Here is a 19218-nt window from a genome sequence, read left to right on the forward strand (position 1 = left end):
AGCAATTGCAATCAGGAGAGACATTCGAGCTAGCAGTCCCTGGGTTTAAAATGTAGGGAATTACTCGCAAGGGCTCTCTGTGGGTATTCTAGGGAGTTGGAGGTATAATTTACACCCTCAATCAGAGCTAGTGCACTAAACAAAGAAATGTAGCCAAAGTGGCCCAAGCAACAGGACATGCTAGCTGCCCGTGTTCATAGCTAGGGTTTCAGATGGGATCATACTTGGGGCAGCTAGCCCTGCCTACTGTAGCTATACTTTTATTTTTAGTGCACTAGCTTTGATTGAGCTATTGCAGGTCTATCTACCTGAACTAGAAACTACACCTTCAGGTCCAGTGTAAACATAATCTAAGAGGGATTTTGGAACTCACTCCACTCACTTGCTTGGGGGTCTGACAGAACTCAAACTTATTAGCCTCAGAGCATTTATTGCAATCTCATTTCTTCTGCGTTTTTCCGGAGAGGAGTTGGTGAGGTAACTGGGGTAGCTGATTGTGAGTCTGCTGTTATAATTGCAGGTGGACTTTTGATCATTATACATGCAATGTAACATTCTGTCACTATGCAGGTTATGTTGTGAAGGCACTTGGCTGGTATAATCCTATTAAAGTAGAAGGGCATTTACGATATTCTTTGTTGTGTTTCTAATATTTATATTGCACCTAGAGTTGGGATAAGTGATTGTTTAAATTTTAAAGTAATAGAGACAACCACCTAGCATACATTTGGGTCTTTTCATGAAAAACATAGTGCAACCTATAAACTGATGAGCAGATCTCAAAATAAAGAAGTAGGCCATTTAAAGTTTAGAGCTCAAAAATATTAAATTTTAATAAGTGATTTGGTTATTTAAAGTAATTTTTTTAAAATGCTGTATTATAAACTGTTTGCATTTGACATATTCCTTCATAACACAGTATTTTTACTAATTTAAGAAAGTGCAAATCATTGTCAAGTTACCATTATTGTTCTATAGTTACATTTCAGATCTTACCTTGTTGCAAGCTTATGGCAAATGACACCAGTGTCTGTTATAACTTCACTCAGTCTTAGCTCTAGGTGTACCTTTCCCTGAAATACAGAATGACATAATGCCACATGAAAATTACAGCATTATATAGCCAACCACAACATTTCAGCTTAAAAACAGGGCAAGTTTGTCACCATCTGCAATTTCAAAAATAGTTTATTAGTTAACTAAATAGCTATACAGCCTCAGCAGTATTTTTTACTAGTTTAGTGAAATCAGCCAGCAAACCTCCTAATTCAACTTCAGTCCCTAAAAATCTGTCCCTTACTTTACCTCTGTATATTATAGTAATTGAGCAATACAGATTCTCTGGTTTGAGTGACCAACCTGAGACTAAAAATATTTAATTGCAGCTTTATCTAATTTTAATGTTTTAAAGTTTAAGCATAGATTCTGCACCTCACCAGTCAAGAATAATATCACATCAGTGTATGATAACTGGATATCCCTAAGCCCTATGTTTTCAAAATTACGGACCTGCATGTGCAATCTATTATAAATTGCAAAAGAAGAAGAGGTACTAGGCAGGGAAACTAAACAGAAATACAAAGGCCAAGCACATTAGTAGTTTTTAAATCATCTATCACCACAAAGTTTTCCAGTCATTATAGTCACAATGTTAGTTATACAGTACTGTAACTCAGGCCAAAAATGTACTTTCACATAACATAATCATATAAGCAAGCACTCATCTCAGTAACCTTTACTATGTCTTTAAACATGAGCCTATGATTTTATTGAAGAAAATTCAGTAGTTTTCTTTACTGTGTGTACAATAAAGTAGAAAATGATTTGGCCTGTCTTGCTGACATCACATAAGTGGCCAGTCATCAATTTGAATTCAACATGGCCAAAGCTGAGCACTTGATTTTCACCTCCAAAAACCTTCCTCTCACTCCATTCTTCATTATCATGGAGACCACCGTTGTCCTCCCTCTTAGTTCCTCAGATCTGTAAACTGGGAGTCATCTTTGACTCAGACCTCTCTCTCAATTCACACATCCAGGCTGTATCGAAATCTTGTTGCTTCATCCTTCATGAGCCCTCCAAGATTTGATCTTCTCTCTGTCCACACCACTAAAAATTGTGATCAGGACCTCACCTTCCATTATGACTACTGCAACCTCCCCCTCTTTGACCCCGATGCCTACAAACATGCCCCTCCTTCAAGAAGCTTCTTCTGCTGTTAAAATCTTCATGGATTATCATTCTGACACTCATCCCCCTTCTTGCTTCCTAACCCGCTGGGTCCTCTTACTCCACAAATAGGAGCTTCTTGTCTTTGTCTCCCTCACTCTGTCAAGTACCCAACCTTCAACACAACATCCTCCAATCAGTTTCCTCCCTCAAAAAGTACAGAAGCATCTCGCAACCCCAAGCCAAACCTGATTAGCAGGAAAAAATTCTGCAAAAATCTGCGAAGCCATTACTGTAACCTCCTTTTAAATCCTTCCTTAAGATTCAGTTGAACAGTGCACACATAGATGACAATGGTTATACAAATAAAGAGCTTCTTGTATGACAGTTTTCTTGCTTCACTATTACCTTGTTCTCCCTTCCCCATTTGTTTCATCTATATGTTGTGGTTTGTCACAATTTAGATTCTCTGGGGTAGAGGCTGCTGCTTTACCATGTGCTTGTACAATGCATAGCACAGTCGGGACACAATCTTTTATTGTTACTATTAATTTGTACTGAGGTAGCACATAAAGCACCAAACAACTGCAATAAGTTATCTTTAAAGGAATTAAGAGTACTAGAGAACATGTCCCTTCCACAGAAAATCTCAATATGTTTAGTTGATATTTTTACAGAAATATTTCTGGTAACCTCAGGCACTGCTGAGACTGGTCTCTGAACAGAAAGAACAGAATTCTTCAAAATGTGCAAGTGACCATGAATGAAATGAGAGGTTTACTTACTGTAACGGTTCAAAACGTCAAAAAGTTTGAATTTCACAAATAAGATGGCAGCTTCCTATTTTAGAATTTTTTAACTTTAAATAGTTGACTCAAAGTTAATGGCAATTTACGTATTTCCCTCACTTCTATGAAATTTTAATAAACTAAACTATAGTCTCTTTAAGAAGGAAAGACCTCTAACATTGCATTAGCTCTTCCTTGTTTTTCTTTTCTAAAAGATTACAGGAAGTCAGACATTGGAAGAGTGACCAGCCTTTGAAAAGCAGCTTGGAGGTCATGACATCACTCAAACTGGCAGTCCCACGATTATTCCCAGAATACCTCATTACTTCCAGTTACCAAGCTCAGGTGTGGGTGTGTACCTTAATATGAAGCTATGCTAATATGCCTGGCTGTTTAATTCAGAGAATACAGTTCCTGTGTAAACAGTATGCTTTCCCCCCATGTCAATTATGCCCTTAAGCAAAACACAAGGACCCATCTGAATTAACTGACTCATGAGCATTGCCATTCAGCTGATCTGCAGAGTACTAGATAATGCATTTCTTTTACATAGAAGACAGCACTTTATGTATAACATTCATGTTGTAATCCAGCCATTTAATAATTAAAAAGGGGTGTAAATCACCAGTTTAAAAATATATTTAAGCCACTAAAGATTCAGAAAGTTGCCATCTTGCCTGTCTCCTGACAATGCACAGACCAGGGTTTCTCAAACAGGGGTTGCCGCTTCTGTAGGGAAAGCCCCTGGCAGGCCGGGCTGGTGTTTTTACCTGCCCTATCTGCAGGTCTGTCCGATCGCGGCTCCATTGGCCATAGATCGCTGCTCCGTGCCTACGGGAGTTGCTGGATTTGGCAGCCAGTACGTCCCTTGGCCCATGCAACTTCCAGCAGCTCCCATTGGCCCGGAGCAGCAATCCACGGCCAGTGGGAGCCGCGATTGGACAGACCTGTGGACAGGGCAGGTAAACACACCGGCCTGGTCCGCCAGGGGCTTTCCCTACGGAAGTGGTGATCCCTGTTTGAGAAACCCTGGCATAGACAAAGGACGTGCTATTATTAAGATGGTAGTATCGAGAGGCCCAGTTGTATTAAGTGCACAAACAAAGACAGCCCCTACAGTCAATATACACCAGATAGAAAGTGTGGAAGAAAAGAGGCATTTATCCTCCTTTTACAGAGTAGGCATTAAGGCACTGAGAAATTAACTGTCTTGCTCAAGTCGACACAGAATATTTGTAGCAGAGCCAGGAACCAAATTCAGATATTCCACGTCCATGTCCAGTGACATCACCACAAGTCCAATCCTTCCTCTCAGTTCTATTCAGTGAACATTATACATGGAAATTTAGAGGCTTGGACAGTTCTCAGTTGATTATATTAGTCACTGAATACATTTGTACAGAAAATATTCCAGTCCACTCTGTTTCCTGGAAACCAGTGCATTTACTAATATACCCCTTACCAACATATAGAAATACTGCTTCTGCTGAATAGGTTGAAATGGAACACATTCATTTAAGTGCTGATCAGCACTTCATTTTCACAAACATGGAATGGTCTGGAACGCCATAATGAGGCCAACTGTGTCTAGTGTCTCAATTCTTCATTCAAAAAAACTGTTAGCAGATTGAGCTTCTTATACGGAAGCAGCAGCAACAATGACAGGACTCAAATAGAAAACAATAATATTGAGTTTGGAAGTAAAAAATAGTGGTATTGCTAAAAGAGTATAAAATATTACTCTGTATAACCACTCTTTATAAAGAGTCATTAAATTATTTAAAGATCAAATTCCGCTGTTGTTTACAGGTGCACAGTTCTCACTGGTTAACACAATAGTTGTGTGTACTTCTTCAAAGGCAGAATTTTACTTTACTTATTAGAACTAAATTACTTTAGTTTTTTCTCTAAAGGACAGACTAAATTCCATAAACTTGTGTCATGGTATAATTCCCCACTCTGAACCTTAGCGTTCAAAAGTTGGGGTACCAGCATGAATTCCTCTAAGCTCAATTACCAGCTTAGAACCTGTAGCGCTGCCACCAACCAGGAATTCCAGTGCCTGGTACACTCTGGTCCCCCCAAAACCTTGCCCGGGGACCCCCAAGACCCAGACCCTCTGGATCTTAACACAAGGAAAGTAAACCCTTTCCCTCACCGTTGCTTCTCCCAGGCTTCCCCTCCCTGGGTTACCCTGGAAGATTACTGTGATTCAAACTCCTTGAATCTTAAAACAGAGAGGAAAATGCACTTTCCCCACCCCTCCTTCTCTCTTCCCCTCCCAGATTCTCCCTGAGAGAGACAGTAATCCTAACACAGAGAGAAATTAGCCTCTCTCTCCCCTTTCCCTCCTTTCTCCCCACCAATTCCCTGGTGAATCCAGACCCAGTCCCCTGGGGTCTCACCAGAATAAAAAAAACAATCAGGTTCTTAAACAAGAAAAGCTTTTAATTAAAAAAAGAAAAAACAATAAAAATTATCTTTGTAAATTTAAGATGGAATATGTACAGGGTCTTTCAGCTATAGACACTGGGAATACCCTCCCAGCCTAAGTATTCAAGTACAAATTAAAATCCTTTCAGCAAAATATAAATTTGAACTCCTTCCAACCAAATACACATTTGAACTCCTTCCAGCCAAATACACATTTGCAAATAAAGAAAACAAACATAAGCCTAACTTGCTTTATCTACCTAGTACTCACTATTCTGAACTTATAAGAGCCTGTATCGGAGAGATTGGAGAGAAACCTGGTTGCACGTCTGGTCCCTCTGAGCCCCCAGAGTGAACAACCACCAAAAACTAACAGCACACACAAAAACTTCCCTCCTTCAAGATTTGAAAGTATCCTGTCCCCTGAGTGGTCCTCTGGTCAGATGACAGCCAGGCTCACTGGACTTGTTAACCCTTTACAGACAAAAGAGACATGAAGTACTCCTGTTCTATTAACCCTTACTTATCTGTTTATGACAACTTGTAAAGCAAAAAATAGAACAAGGTACTGTTTTTAAATGACTTAGGGAAAGACTTTCATTGCCCATTTTAATTCAGCTGGAAATGTAACCATTAGTTATTACAGACAGATATATCAAAAGACAGATGTAAAGCAACCAAAATTATATAAATGCTACTTATGCATCTTATGTTTCCAGCAGTTGCAAATTTGTGGTTTAATTTTAAATACAGTGTGTAAAAAGGGGGGGGAAGACACAAACCACAGCTTATCCTATAAATGATCTTATATTGCCAAGCTGAGCCCTACTAGCTTGGGCTTCTTCTACCAGCTGAAATGAAATGGTGATAGCCCATAATAAACATCCCCAGAACCATCATGCATTTTTCAGAGTTAAATATCAGAGGGACAATTACCAGTGGATTTTTCTAAGATTATGTGCTATACAGAATTTGACTCCTAACGTACAGTGGTCAAGCATAGTCTATAAAATGTCTAAGCTACCTCAAACACTGAACTGCATTTTGCTTTTACCTACTGTGATTGTTAAGGCAAGAGTTAAAACTAATTGATGTACAGGAAAAACCTCTGGCCCAGACTTGGGCTCTTGTGGACAAAGGACTCTGATATATGCCTAATTGAAAAATGGGAGCCAACCCACTGAAGCCTGAAAAGCACCTGTCTACAGAAAGTCATTGTCTAGTGCTTCACCCATACAATGTTTGTATTTTTTAACCCAGGCCGGCAGCGGGCTGAGCGGGGCCGGTGGCCAGGACTCCGGCAGGCAGCAGCGTGCCATTAAAAATCCTGCCCGGCCCGGTCCACTCTTCTCCGCCCCTCCCGCTGGCATTTGTGCATGCTTTCCTGACCTCCATCACTTCCGGCAGGAGGTTGTGTTTCCAGGTTAGCGTGTCTATACCACTACCTAGTGTCCGTGGAGTCTGGGCGGCCCCACCTGTGGGGACAGGAAGAGGGACGCAGCCCCACCGGCAGAGGCAGGAAGAGGGACCTGGCCACACAGGAGTTGCAGCACCTGCGAGGCCTGTAAGTGGGGAAGGGTCCTGGGTTCCAGCTGCGCCATGTGCCCATCCGCCGCGAGCACAGCAGGCCCCGCTCTCTGGACTCAGGCAGGCTGCCCTGGGGTTGGAGATCCGGGGCTGTGGCTTGCCACCTGCTGGACCCTGGCAACAGTTGGGTCGTGCCTCTTTCCCCACCCTAGGTCACTGGATCCCGCTCCCCTCTGGTATTGAGGGCAGAACCCAGGAGTCTGGAGCCCTAGTCTCTGTCTGCCCCCCACCCCCTCGAACAACTAGAGCCCAACTGGAAACCTAGGAATCCAGAGTCCTCTCTCCCAGCACTCTTCCCCCGAGCGTCAGACACCAGCCCCTTCCCGGAGCCCAGGAGTCCCAACTCCCACCCTGCTCCCCGCCCTACCCTGCCTACACACTCCAAGCCCCTGCCCTGATCCCTGCATCCCCCTCACACACACCCAGCCCTCTGCCCTGATCCCTGCACCTCCCACATCCCCTAGCCCTCTGCCCTGACCCCTGCACCCCCCTCACACATACCTAGCCCCCTGCCCTGTCTTCTGCACCCCCACACATACCCAGCCCCCACACACCCCATGCCTTGACTCTTGCATCCCCACCCCCACCCTGAACACCAAATGGGAGCTCCTGCACACACACCCCCACATTCTCACCTGAACCCCTTGCACCAAATGGGAGCTGCCCAGGTAAGCACTCCACACCCAAACCTTCTGCCCCAACCCTGAGCCCCCTCCTTCATTTTAGCTGCTGGCCAGACGCTACACCCCAACCCCTAGCCTGCTCCTTCACCCCCAGCCCAGTCCTCAGTGCACTCCCACCCTCAGCTCAGTGCAGAGAGAGCAAGAGAATGGGCTCGAACCGGGGAGAAGGTAGGTACCCACTCTATGTGGGCAGGGCCAGGACCCCTGACCATCCGTGGGCTGAGCAGCAGTGGGCTGAGCCTCTCAGCCCACTGCTGGTCTGGGGTCCTGGCTGCCGGCCCTGCTCAGCCCACTGTCAGCCCTAGGTTCTCGCTGCTGGCCCCTTGTCAGCCGGAGTCCTGGCCGCCGTCCCACTCAGCCTGCTGCTGGCCTAGGTAAACAGAACCCCAGGGCGGCAGCGGACTGAGCAGCCCGGCGGTGTAAGATCAGCATTTTAATTTAAATTTAAATGAAGCTTCTTAAACATTTTGAAACCCTTGTTTACTTTACATATGACAATAGTTTAGTTATATAATATAGACAGAGAGAGACCGTCTAAAAAACGTTAAAATGTATTACTGGCATGCGAAACCTTAAATCAGAGTGAATAAATGAAGACTCGACACACCACTTCTAAAAGGTTGCTGACCTCTGCTCTAAATTTAGGGCAATAAATTACCCCTTCCCCTAAAAAAATAAATAAATAAAACAGAGGGAAAATCCCAACAAACCAACCTGTAGGAATAAAAAGAAGTCCAGCAGCAGAGTGGGGGCTATCTAGTTTATTGCGCTGACTGAAACATGCATGATTACTTGCCTTGTGGGCAGGTTGTGTATGTGTGCATTTGGGTGCAAGGAGCTTGTGGCCCTCACAGACTTGAGTATGGGTTCTGGAGACCAGAGTGGCTGCACTGGAGGAGCTCAGGGAGATGGATCAATGTACATAGAGAAGCCTTTCCAGGATACAGTAGAGTGGTCTCACCCTGAGCCTGAGAGCCTCTGTGCTGTTGACAAGGATGCAAGTCTCAGAGAAAAACATCAAAGCGTAGTGGAGGGAAATGATTCCATAGTTGGCTCCCTCCCTTCAGCTGATATCATGGTATTCTCTCACATTGAGGATACCTCTCTATGAGAGGGAACCCCAGTTATTAGGAAGAGAGGCAATAGTTTTGGGGGATTCCATCATTAGAAACAGATAGCTGGGTTTGTGATGACCGGGAGAATGGCCTGCTGAATTGCCTACTGAGAGTGAAGGTTGAGGATCTCTTCAGGCACCTAGATAGGCTTATGTTTTGTGCTGCGGAGGAGCCAGTGGTCGTGATACATATACCAATGACATAGGAAAAGGCAGGACAGAGATCCTATGGCAGGGGTGGGCAAACTATAGCCCTTCAGATGTTTTAATCTGGCCCTCAAGCTCCCGCCAGGGAGCAGCATCTGGGACTTGCCTCATTCCATGCTGTGGCTCCGCATGGCTCCCAGAAGCAGCGGCATAACCCTCTCCGGCTCCTACGTGTAGGGGTAGCCAGGGGGCTCCGAACACTGTCCCGGGCCCAAGTGCCGCCCCCGCAGCTCCCACTGACTAGGAACCACGACCAATGGAAGCTGCAGGGGTGGCACCTGTGGATGGGGCAGCACGAAGAGCCGTCTGGCCACGCCTCCGCATAGGAGACAGAGGGGGGACATGCCGCTGCTTCTGGGAGCTGCCTGAGGTAATTGCCACCCAGAGCTGGACCCCTGAACCCCTCCTGCACCCCAACCCCCTGCCTAGCATTGATCCCCTTCCTGCCCTCTGAGCCCCTCGGTTCCAGCCCAAAGCACCCTCCTGCAACCCCAACCCCTCATCCCGAGAGCCAACACCCTCAGCTGGAGCCCTCACCCCCCCTCCCCTGGAGCCCTCAACCCCCCTCCCCTGCACCACAACCCCCAATTTCATGAGCATTCATGGCCTGCCATACAATTTCCATACCCACATGTGGCCCTTGGGCCAAAAAGTTTGCCGACCCATCCTAGACGCCAAATTTAGGCTGCTAGGTAAGAGATTGCAGTCCATGACCTCCATGGTAATATTCTCTGAAATGTTTCCAGTTCCAAGTACAGGGACAGTTAAACAGGCAGAACTTCAGGGTCTCAATGTGTGGATGAGACGATGGTGTAGGGAAGAGGGGTTTAGATTTATTAGGAACCAGGGAGCCTTTTGGGAAAGGAGAGCCTATACAAAAATAATGGGCTCCACCTAAACCAAAATGGAACCAGATTGCTGGCATGTAAAATTAAAAAGGTTGTAGAGCAGTTTTTAAAATAAGGGCTGGGGGAAAGCTGACAGGTGCAGGTGAACACATGGTGCGGACAGAGAGATCCCTTAGGGAAGGCTCTATTAATGGAGATTCTCTATATCCTTTCCTGCTTACTAGGATGGAAGCTGATAAAGTACAGGTAGGAACTGAAAAGAGAACAGTCGAATGAAAAAGTCCCATGCGATTACATCACATAATGGCAGACAGCTAAAAAGCGACAAATTTTTAAAGTGCTTGTATACAAATGCAAGAAATCTAAATACTAAAATGGATGAACTTGAGTGCCTGGTATTAAAATGAGGCTATTGGTATAACAGGCATCACAGAAACTTGGTGGAACTATGATAATCAGTGGAACACAGTAATATTGTACAAAATATATAGGAAAGACAGTATACGCCCTGCTCATGGGGGAGTGGCACTACACATGGAAGAAAGCATAGCATCAAATAAGGTAAAAATCTTAAATGAATCAAACTGCACCATAGAATCTCTATGGATAGAAATTCCATGCTTGAATAAGAAGAATATAGCAGTAGGGGTATATTACCGATAACTTGACCAGGATGGTGATGGTGATGCGAAATACTCCAGGAGATTAAAGACGCTATAATAGAAAACTTAATAATAACGGGGCTCTTCAACTATCCAAATACAAGGAGAGATGGAGACTCAGAACAAGTTATTCCATACTTGCCTTTCCAAAAGTGGTTTTTAGAATCTGCCATGTGCTATTGTTTGGCTCATGACTGCTTTGAAACCCTGGTGCGCATCTTTCTGGGATGTGCCTGTCCCCAGAAACTGCTGGAGTTAAAGAACAAATGGCTAAGGATTCATGTAAGTAGCAGTTTTGAAAAAGTTTCTAAATCTCTCTCTCTTATGTACTTATATGACCTCCATTATCATAGTAACCACACCTCACAATCTTTAATAGATGTAATCCTCCAACACCTCTGTGTGGTAGGGGAGTACTATTATCCCGATTTGTAAAACTGAGGTGCAAGAAGACTAAGCATCTTGTCTAAAGTCACACAAGAAGTCTGCGCTGGAGTGTGGAACTAAACCTCGGTTTCTCAATTCCCTGGCTAGCACACTAAATACTGGACTCATCCTTCCTCCCTAAATATATAGTATAAAGGCATGTACAGTCTACCCTCCTGGAATATAAAATATTGACAGGTTTCCAGAATCTTGCAATATACCAGTTGAAACCACTACTTAATACCCCTATTATGGGCCAGACCCACTGGACAGAGAAATTTCTGGTACTTTTGATGTGCCAGAGTACCATATTCTGTGCTGTGACAGCAATTAGAACCTAAAGAATTTTTTTAAAAAGCACGTTTAGAATTTCTCTGTTGAATGCCTTATTACAGATGCTATTTGGGAAATTCAGCTGTAATTGTTACAATTTAATTAATTTTCCAAAAGCCTTCATACTTCATTTTTAGGTAAGGGAGATATTTGGGGCTAGACTACACTGACAAGTTCTCCCTTCAATTTCTGGTGTTCTTACTTCTCTATAAGCAGAAACTTCCACTTTATAAAATATAATGGAAGGCACTTTATAAATATCATTGACCACAGAAACTTGGCTCACTATAGGGATCTAAACTATTTTAGTCTGCATGTCTTCTTTCCCAAACTTCGGTGCCTGGCAGTGGAAACAAACTATTTAAGCAGAGAGTTGCTCAGGGGTCAACCACATGCAGTTCCCCGTCTGAGAAAACCGGTTAAGTCAGTTCAGCTGTGCAAGTGAGAGAAAACTAGGGAAGAGATAAAGGGGGCAAACTCCTCCCTGACTTTCAGAATACCAGAAGAGAGCCACTGATACAGTGTTTTGTCCAGAACTCAGCCATGAGAGCTCCACAAAGAAACAAAGAGCATCTTTGGTATAGACAGGGAAATGACCGAATATTAAACATTCCATTTTGTTTTCAGAATTCCAATAATTAGCACTGCCACCGCCACCAGAAGCTTTGAAACTGGACTAGTTTACCACAACCAGGTGCGCAACCATAGCCAAACATTTTCTCCTGTAGGAGCTCACCAGCCTGAGCTAATAGTCTATCTTGGGCAGGTCATCTGATTAGATGAGGGCTCCACTTCCAGTCCATAGCTATTTCATAACTAACTTACAGCTGAGCAGCACCAACAAAATAAAATATTGGGGCCTAATTTGGGATGCACACGAGATCTTACTATATGGCCTACATCATATACAACAGGTCTTTAACATAACAAATCCAGCCTGTTGAGGGTGCAGGCACACAATCTGTAACACACTTCATTATGGAATTAAAGATGCTGGGTATCTTGCAGAGGTCTGGTTGGTCTCCAAATGTACAATTTAATAGATAAGAATCAGATGTTTCCCAATTGCTAAGACACTGCAAAACATCTTCAAATGGCACTATGTTAGCTTTCCTGTTTCTCTTAAGGAAGAGGAATAGCACCTCAACACATTCAGATCCTGCCAATGGATGTGTTTTCCTTTTAGTTAAATATTTTTACATGGTACATGATGAATTGGGCATATGTCTATACAATGTATGAAATCAGTGCAAGATTATGAACCTTTGCACCTGTCAGGCTGCAAACTCCATTTTGAACGTGCAGACTTTTGCCTACTCTCTCTCTCTGGTCTGCATGGTCTCCATGGCTGGTGGCAAAAGAACAATAATGACTCGAACACCCAACTGTTGGAAATCTATTCACTGTAGACAGAAGATTGGTCCTTGCCTAGAAGAACAGGGTAAGCAGGGGGAAGTCCACTTGGCAACAAAGTTAACTGACAGTTTGTGCTCATGTGGAGTAAATGGCAAGAGTGCCACCTGCCACATCAGGACTAAAGATTTCAAAAGGGCAGAGGCTAGTCTGCTCTGGGGTCCATTTTCTCTAGTAAATGAGGGAGAAACCATTCACCATGTGACACCCTGCCTCCCTACCTTTCTGGACTCAAGATGGTTCCCCAAGAGCTCACAAGGAAAGAGTGAGATAGAAAATGAGGGATGTTGCAGTTTCAGATCGTTATTGTTGTGTATGAGCTGTACTTAGGAGCCTGAAGGTGTTAAGACTGGGTGAAGTGTGTGTTTTGACTGCTTCACAATTACTGTGTGCCCCAAGGAGAGAGTTAAATTGTAACCAGAAGCTCCACATCCTTGGGTGGAGCTCTAGGTGAGGGGCATGTTTAAGTAGCAGGGAATCTGAAGGGTCAAGCACTGTGTCCAGACAGGCTGGCGTCTGGACAGGAGGTTCTGACACTTGGATGGGGTGCCAGGGTCTGCACTATGTGAGTGTGCCTAGAGACCCCAAGGACAGTGACTGGACTCCGTTCAGGCTCTAGGAGCTTCAAATACCCTGGGATTCCAGAGCATCAGAAGCGTGGACTCCCCTCACAACAGCACTGGTGGGCAGTTAGGAAAAGGCTCTCCCTCGGATAAAGAACAGGTACCTCATGAGGACTTTAGCATCTGGTTTTCATTTCCAAGACAGAACATTATTCAGACATAAAATTCAAGTATACTATTTTGAAACAATGGAAATTTCTTATCAAGAACAGGTGCTCCTCATTACACACCATGCTTCAGTCTGGCTTGTAAAAAGTAAAAAATAACCCAGAAAAAGAAAATTAAAACAGGAGAGCTCTATAGTCTTGCTGTTCAGTGCTTAGAAGTTTGAGAGCAAATCTGGACAGACAGAAGTCTTGTTACAGTGAAGGATCTGGTCACTAACTGGTTCTATTTCCCTGGTTCTCTTACACAATTTGGGTCTGTGAAATTTACACTTGGTGAGCATATAACTCAGTCATCCTGCCACTGCATCAAAATATATTTCTTATCTCTTCAAAACAACTAAAAGAGAAAAACCTGAAAGCCACTTTTGAGAGATGAAAGGGTCACACCCATTTATTTCCGGTGTGGTGGAAAGAAAGTTAAATATAAAACTGGAAACAGCTTCTTTTTCTAATTTTTGAATAGCCTGTGATTACAATATATTGCACATGCAGGCATTTTGAAACTTGCCAATGATTAACTTGGCTGAATTTATTTACATGCACCTAGCAAAGAGAGGAGTTGAGCATAATGAATGCAGACGCTGCACAATGGATTCATTATATTTTAAACTAGCAATGTCTAACACAGCAAATAATTCTATATATAATTTGAACAATACTATTATACACAATCTTTTTAAAAATCAATTTACTAGCCTTTGCTATCCTCAACTTGCACCCCAGAAGCCTGAAGACCCTTATCTCATAAATCAGAGCCATAAAAATCCAAGCAATCTAATTTGCATATGTAAGAGAAGATTACCTACCATAACTGGAGGTTCTTCGATATTTGCAGTCCCTAACTGGATTCCAAATGTGGGTATGCATGTGTGCCATGCACTGGAACTGTTCATAGTGTAACTTTAGCGCCCTCGTGGCCAAGATGGAGTCTGCTCTGCAGGCAGCTCTGGTCAAGAGCGAGTGCGCCCAGGAATGCAGCAGGAGAAATCCCTTCCACCCCAGGGGCACCTGTTTTAAAGCCCCAGAGTGAATACACACACCCACAGGAAAAGTACAGTGGATATAGGAATGGGAAATATTTATTTACAGAGGGATGAGAGGAGAAAAAAACAAGGGGAAATATAGGGAGAGCAGTAGAACAGGGCTGCATCCAAACCAAGGCCCCCCAGGCCCAGTGGTAGCACAATCTGGAGGGCAGACACTGAGCAATGTGTCTGCACACAGAGTTCAGGAGTCCTGAGCAAAGTTCCAGTCCAGTGGTGAGTCTTAGGTGCTCCTGGCCGTCTTCGGCGCCAGTGAACTTTCCCCAACAAACCCCTTCAGTGTCCTCTTCTGCCGTCTCTGCAAAGCCACACAGAGCGACCATCTCCCCACTTAACTAGCTAGCAGCCTCCCTTCTTGTTTCCAATGCAGAGTCACAAGCCCTAGTACTCTCAGCCCCATGCAGCCGTGATACTGGGGGTCCAGCTCCGGCCTGTCCTTCTCAGGCGATTCCTCACTGGCACAGTGCTTCTCCTGGCTCCTGTCCTGGGGTGCCCCCATCAGACACTCTGTCCTTCTCAAGCATCAGGCAGGTTCTCTGCTGCTTCCCTTGCAAGGGCCTGTGGGCTGCTGCCATTCTCTCTCCCCGAGATCCAGAGCCACCCCCTGGAGTTTCCCTTCTTTTTTTCCTCACTCTCCCGCTCCACCCTAGGAAAAAGATTTAAAGAGGCCATGCTCTCTAAACCTCAAGGGGTTACAATAGTAGTGTCCATTGACCTGCATGTGTGTCGTGTGTTGACCACATGGTGTGTCTGAGGCTCTAAGAGGCTGTGCAGATTAACACTGCTCCAGTTCCCTCTTATCAGGAATCAGAGGAGCCCAGAGCAGAGGGGATGGAGGGCGAGACTGAGATCCGTGGTCCCTATCTGGATTCCAAAGAACCTCAGAGAAGGTAAGTAACCATCTCTTCTTCTTTGAGTGATGGTCACTATGTGGATTCCAAACATGGTTGAGTAGTAATCAGTGGTCAGTGTGGAGGCGGGTGTGAGGTCTCACCAGAAGACATGGTCTGAAGGATGGCCTGACTGACAGAAGCATCCAACGCCGAGGCAGGGGTGATGACGTAATGGGTGGAAAAGGTTTGAACAGAAGTTCAAGAGGCTGCCTTACAAATGTCATTCTAGGGAACATCTGCTAGGAAGGCCAATATTGCAGTATATGCCCGGGCAGAGTGGGTCGTTACTCTGGGAGGGTGGGTGACTCAGGAGACCGTATAGCGGTTCACGATGCAATGGGTGATCCACTTGGAGAGTCACTGTGAAGAAAGGGCACGATCCTGGTAGCACTCCGCGATGGCGATGAAGAGGAGATGTTCAGAAGGCGCAGGTATGTTGGAGATAAAAAGCCAACACCCAGCGAACATCAAGAGCCTGGAACGCATGCTCACCGGAAGAGGTGTACGGTTTAGCGTAAAAGATCAGGAGGTACATGCACTGGTTGAGGTGAAATGGGGAGGCCACCTTGGGTAGGAACTTGGGATAGAAGTGGAGGGACATCTTGTATTTGTGGAAGATGGTGAATCTGCCATCATGGCTGAAAGTTTGCTAACTCACTGTGCAGAGGTAATGGCCACAAGAAAGATCACTTTCATGGAGAGGTGCGCAAGGGAACAGATTGCCAGGAGTTCAAAGGTTGGCTTAGTGAGGGCAGACAGAACAACGTTGAGGTCCCAGGAAGGGGCAGATTTATGCAGAGTGGAGAAAGATTGAGAAGGCCACGAAGGATGTGAGGGGTGGTTGGGTACGTGAAGACATAGAAGCCATCCACAGGGGAAGAAAAACGCTAGTAGTCATCAGGTGCACGTGGACGGAGGAGTGGGAGAGGCCTGACTGGCAGAGGTGGAGGAGGTAGTCTAGGAGAACAGGAATAGAAGTGGAGTCGATGGCGTGATAGTGATGGCACGCCCACATAGTGAAACAATGCCACTTGGCCTGATAATAGGCATGAGCAGATGGGTGGTGGCTACACGCAAGGATGTCATGAACGGGGGCAGAGCTGGAGTCATCTATGCATGAACTCCATCCAAATAATAGGCTGTGAGATGGAGAGGGCCCAGGCTGGGGTGACGCAGGCAGCTGTGTACTTACACGAGGAGATTCGGGAGGACCGGAAGATGGACTGATGGGTGAACAGAGAGGTGAAGGAGATCTGTGTACCAATACTGGCGAGGCCAGGGGAAGGCAATTAGAATGAGCATTGCCCGGTCACAACAGACCTTGTGCATGACTTGGGGAAGCAAACGGACAGACGGAAAGGCAGAACAGAGGTCGGTGATCCATGGGAGGAAAAGGGCCCAGGCTGATAGTGCCCCTGGAAAAAAGGGGAAGTTTGTAGTTATTCAGAGTTGAAAAGAAGTCCCAGTGCAGCATCCCTGGAAGAAATAGCAGAGAGTGCAGTCATGGTAGTCCCACTCTTGGCTAACGTGGAAGGAACAGCCGAGAATATCTGCCCAAGGAGTCGCTGGTGCCTGGGAGGCAAACAGTATGCGCAGTGATCCTGTCCTGGAGGTACCAAGTCTCCTTGCATAGGTAGGAGGATCTGGCTCCGCCCTGCTTGTTGATATAGACAACCACAGTCATGTTGTTGAACAGTAACTGAACATGCTGCAATTGGAGGAAGAGTAGGAGAGCTGAGCAGGTAAGACAGACAGCACGGAGTTCTAGGATGCTGATGTGACTCCATGCCTCCCTAAGAGACTAGAGGCCCTGAGCCATGTGACCATCCAGATGTGTGCCCCAGTCAATGAGTGAGGCATCCATGGTGAGGGTGGTATGGGGTAGGAGTGTATGTGAAAGGGACACTGGCTAAGACTGCTGGCGGCTTGCACAACCAAGTGAGAGGCGAGGACAGAGGAAGGGATCAAGATTGGTTTGCCAAGGCTGTCTGACTGAGGATCATAGACAGAGTGGAGCCACAGTTGAAGGCAACACATATAGAGGTAGGCATATGACGTGACGGAGACGCAGGCCGCCATATGGCCAAGGAAGGAGAGGCACTGATGGACTCAAGTGCATGGAAGATGACGAAGCTGCACAATGAGAGCAGCAAAAGGGTCTGAGGGAAGAAAGGCTTCAGGTGAGCATCTATGAAAGCAAGCATGTGAGTAGGGGTGAGGACCGATTTTTCTTCAGATACATATCTCCAAGGTGCCAAGGAAGGTGCATAGGGTCCGCACGGTGGTGAGGAAGTGGGCTCAGGATGGTGACATAAGGAGCCAGTTGTCCAGGTAGGGAAACACAGAGCGACCCAGGTGATGCATGTGGGCTGCCACGATGGTGAAAACCTTCGTAAAGACACAGGGGACAGCGGCAATCCCAAAAGGGAGAACCCAGAATTAGTAGTGGGAAAAGCCCACCATGAAGCCAAGGAATTTGCAATGAGCAGGGTGGCTGTCCACATGGAAATAAGGATATGAAGGATATCCTTCATATTGAGAGATGCGGACCAGGCCCCAGGGGGAAGTGACTGGATGATGATGGGGAGCATGACCATCCGGAAGCAGAATCTGTGGGTGAATTTGTTCAGCAACTGAAGAGCCAAAATGGGACAGAGACCACCTCCCTTCTTTGGTACAAGGAAGTAAGGGGAGTAGAAACCATGGCTATGGTAGTACTGTGGAACAGGTTGTATGGCACCCTTGCGGAGGAGGGCACACGCTCCCTCTTGGAAAAGATGGTATTGGGAAGGATTTCCCGAAAGCTCCATGGGAGGATAACGGGGAAAGAAGGAGAGGAATTCTATGAGGTAGCCCTGATGAACAATGTCCAGCACCCGGTGATCTGGAGTAATCACATGTGTGAAAAGGGCGAGATGACACCTGAAAACAATCGGGGTGGGGTTGGGAGGAGGGTTCACAAGTCTCAGGGAAACAGTCAAAAGGACTGTTTAGAGGATGGTTGTGGGACAGCACAAGCAGCAGAGACAGCACGCTGGTGATCCTGAGAAGGTTCTGGGAGAGGCTGAGGATATGGCTGATAGGTGGCACAAAGGCAGGATCTGAAGGATGACCTATGTTGTCTGTGGGTTGGGGCTGAGGCTATATACCCAATGATCAGAGGATGGCATGAGAGTCATTAAGGAAGCGTGTGGACTCAGTCTTTTCTCCACACACAGTTTGTTGTTATGGCAGGGGAAGTTCTCAAGCATAGTCTGAACCGCCTTCAGAAATCTGCTAGACTGTAGCCAGGAATCACGGCAGAGGACAACTCCTGAAGCCAGAGAGCAGGATGCAGTATCAGCAGCATCAACTATGTCCTGGAGAGTCACCTGGGCAACCAACTTGCCTTCATCTAGAAAATGGTGGAAGTCCTGCTGCTTCTCCAGAAGGAGGAAGGCTTTGAAGTCTGAGAAGTCAAGTACAAGAGAAAGTCGCATGTGGCCAGGATGGCCTGGCAGCTTTCAATTTGGAATTGGAGGCCCGGAGAAGAGTAGGCCTTGTGGTGCAACAGGTCTAACTTCTTGGTGGCATGATTGGCGGGGGAGTAGATTTAAAATGCTGCTGTCTGGCGTATTCAATTATCATGTGGACAACAAGAGAGTTAGGAGGCGGTGAGTAAAAAGAAAGTCAGTCCTTTTGGAGGGGACAAAATAATGTCTTTCTGTTCACTTGGGAGCAGGGACACAAGAAGCCAGAGTGTGCCAGACTGTCTGGGCTGGTTGTAAAATGGCCTCATGAATGGGCAGGGCACTGCAGGAAGGTCCGGGGGTGGGGGGTGTTGCAGTTT

At 45.7% G+C, this 19218-nt stretch overlaps 1 protein-coding gene across 2 annotated transcripts in view; it reads right to left on the reverse strand.

The window, feature by feature from the left end:
* RASA3 (RAS p21 protein activator 3) overlaps positions 1-19218 on the reverse strand; it is a 221817-nt gene that overhangs the window by 85951 nt on the left and 116648 nt on the right. For both annotated transcript variants that reach the window (XM_030569135.1, XM_030569144.1), the window contains exon 5: positions 997-1073. In XM_030569135.1, coding sequence (XP_030424995.1) covers positions 997-1073 — 77 coding nt within the window. The remainder of the gene's footprint in view (positions 1-996; positions 1074-19218) is intronic.

This window comes from Gopherus evgoodei, chromosome 1, assembly GCF_007399415.2.
Source record: "Gopherus evgoodei ecotype Sinaloan lineage chromosome 1, rGopEvg1_v1.p, whole genome shotgun sequence".
NCBI lineage: Eukaryota > Metazoa > Chordata > Testudines > Testudinidae > Gopherus > Gopherus evgoodei.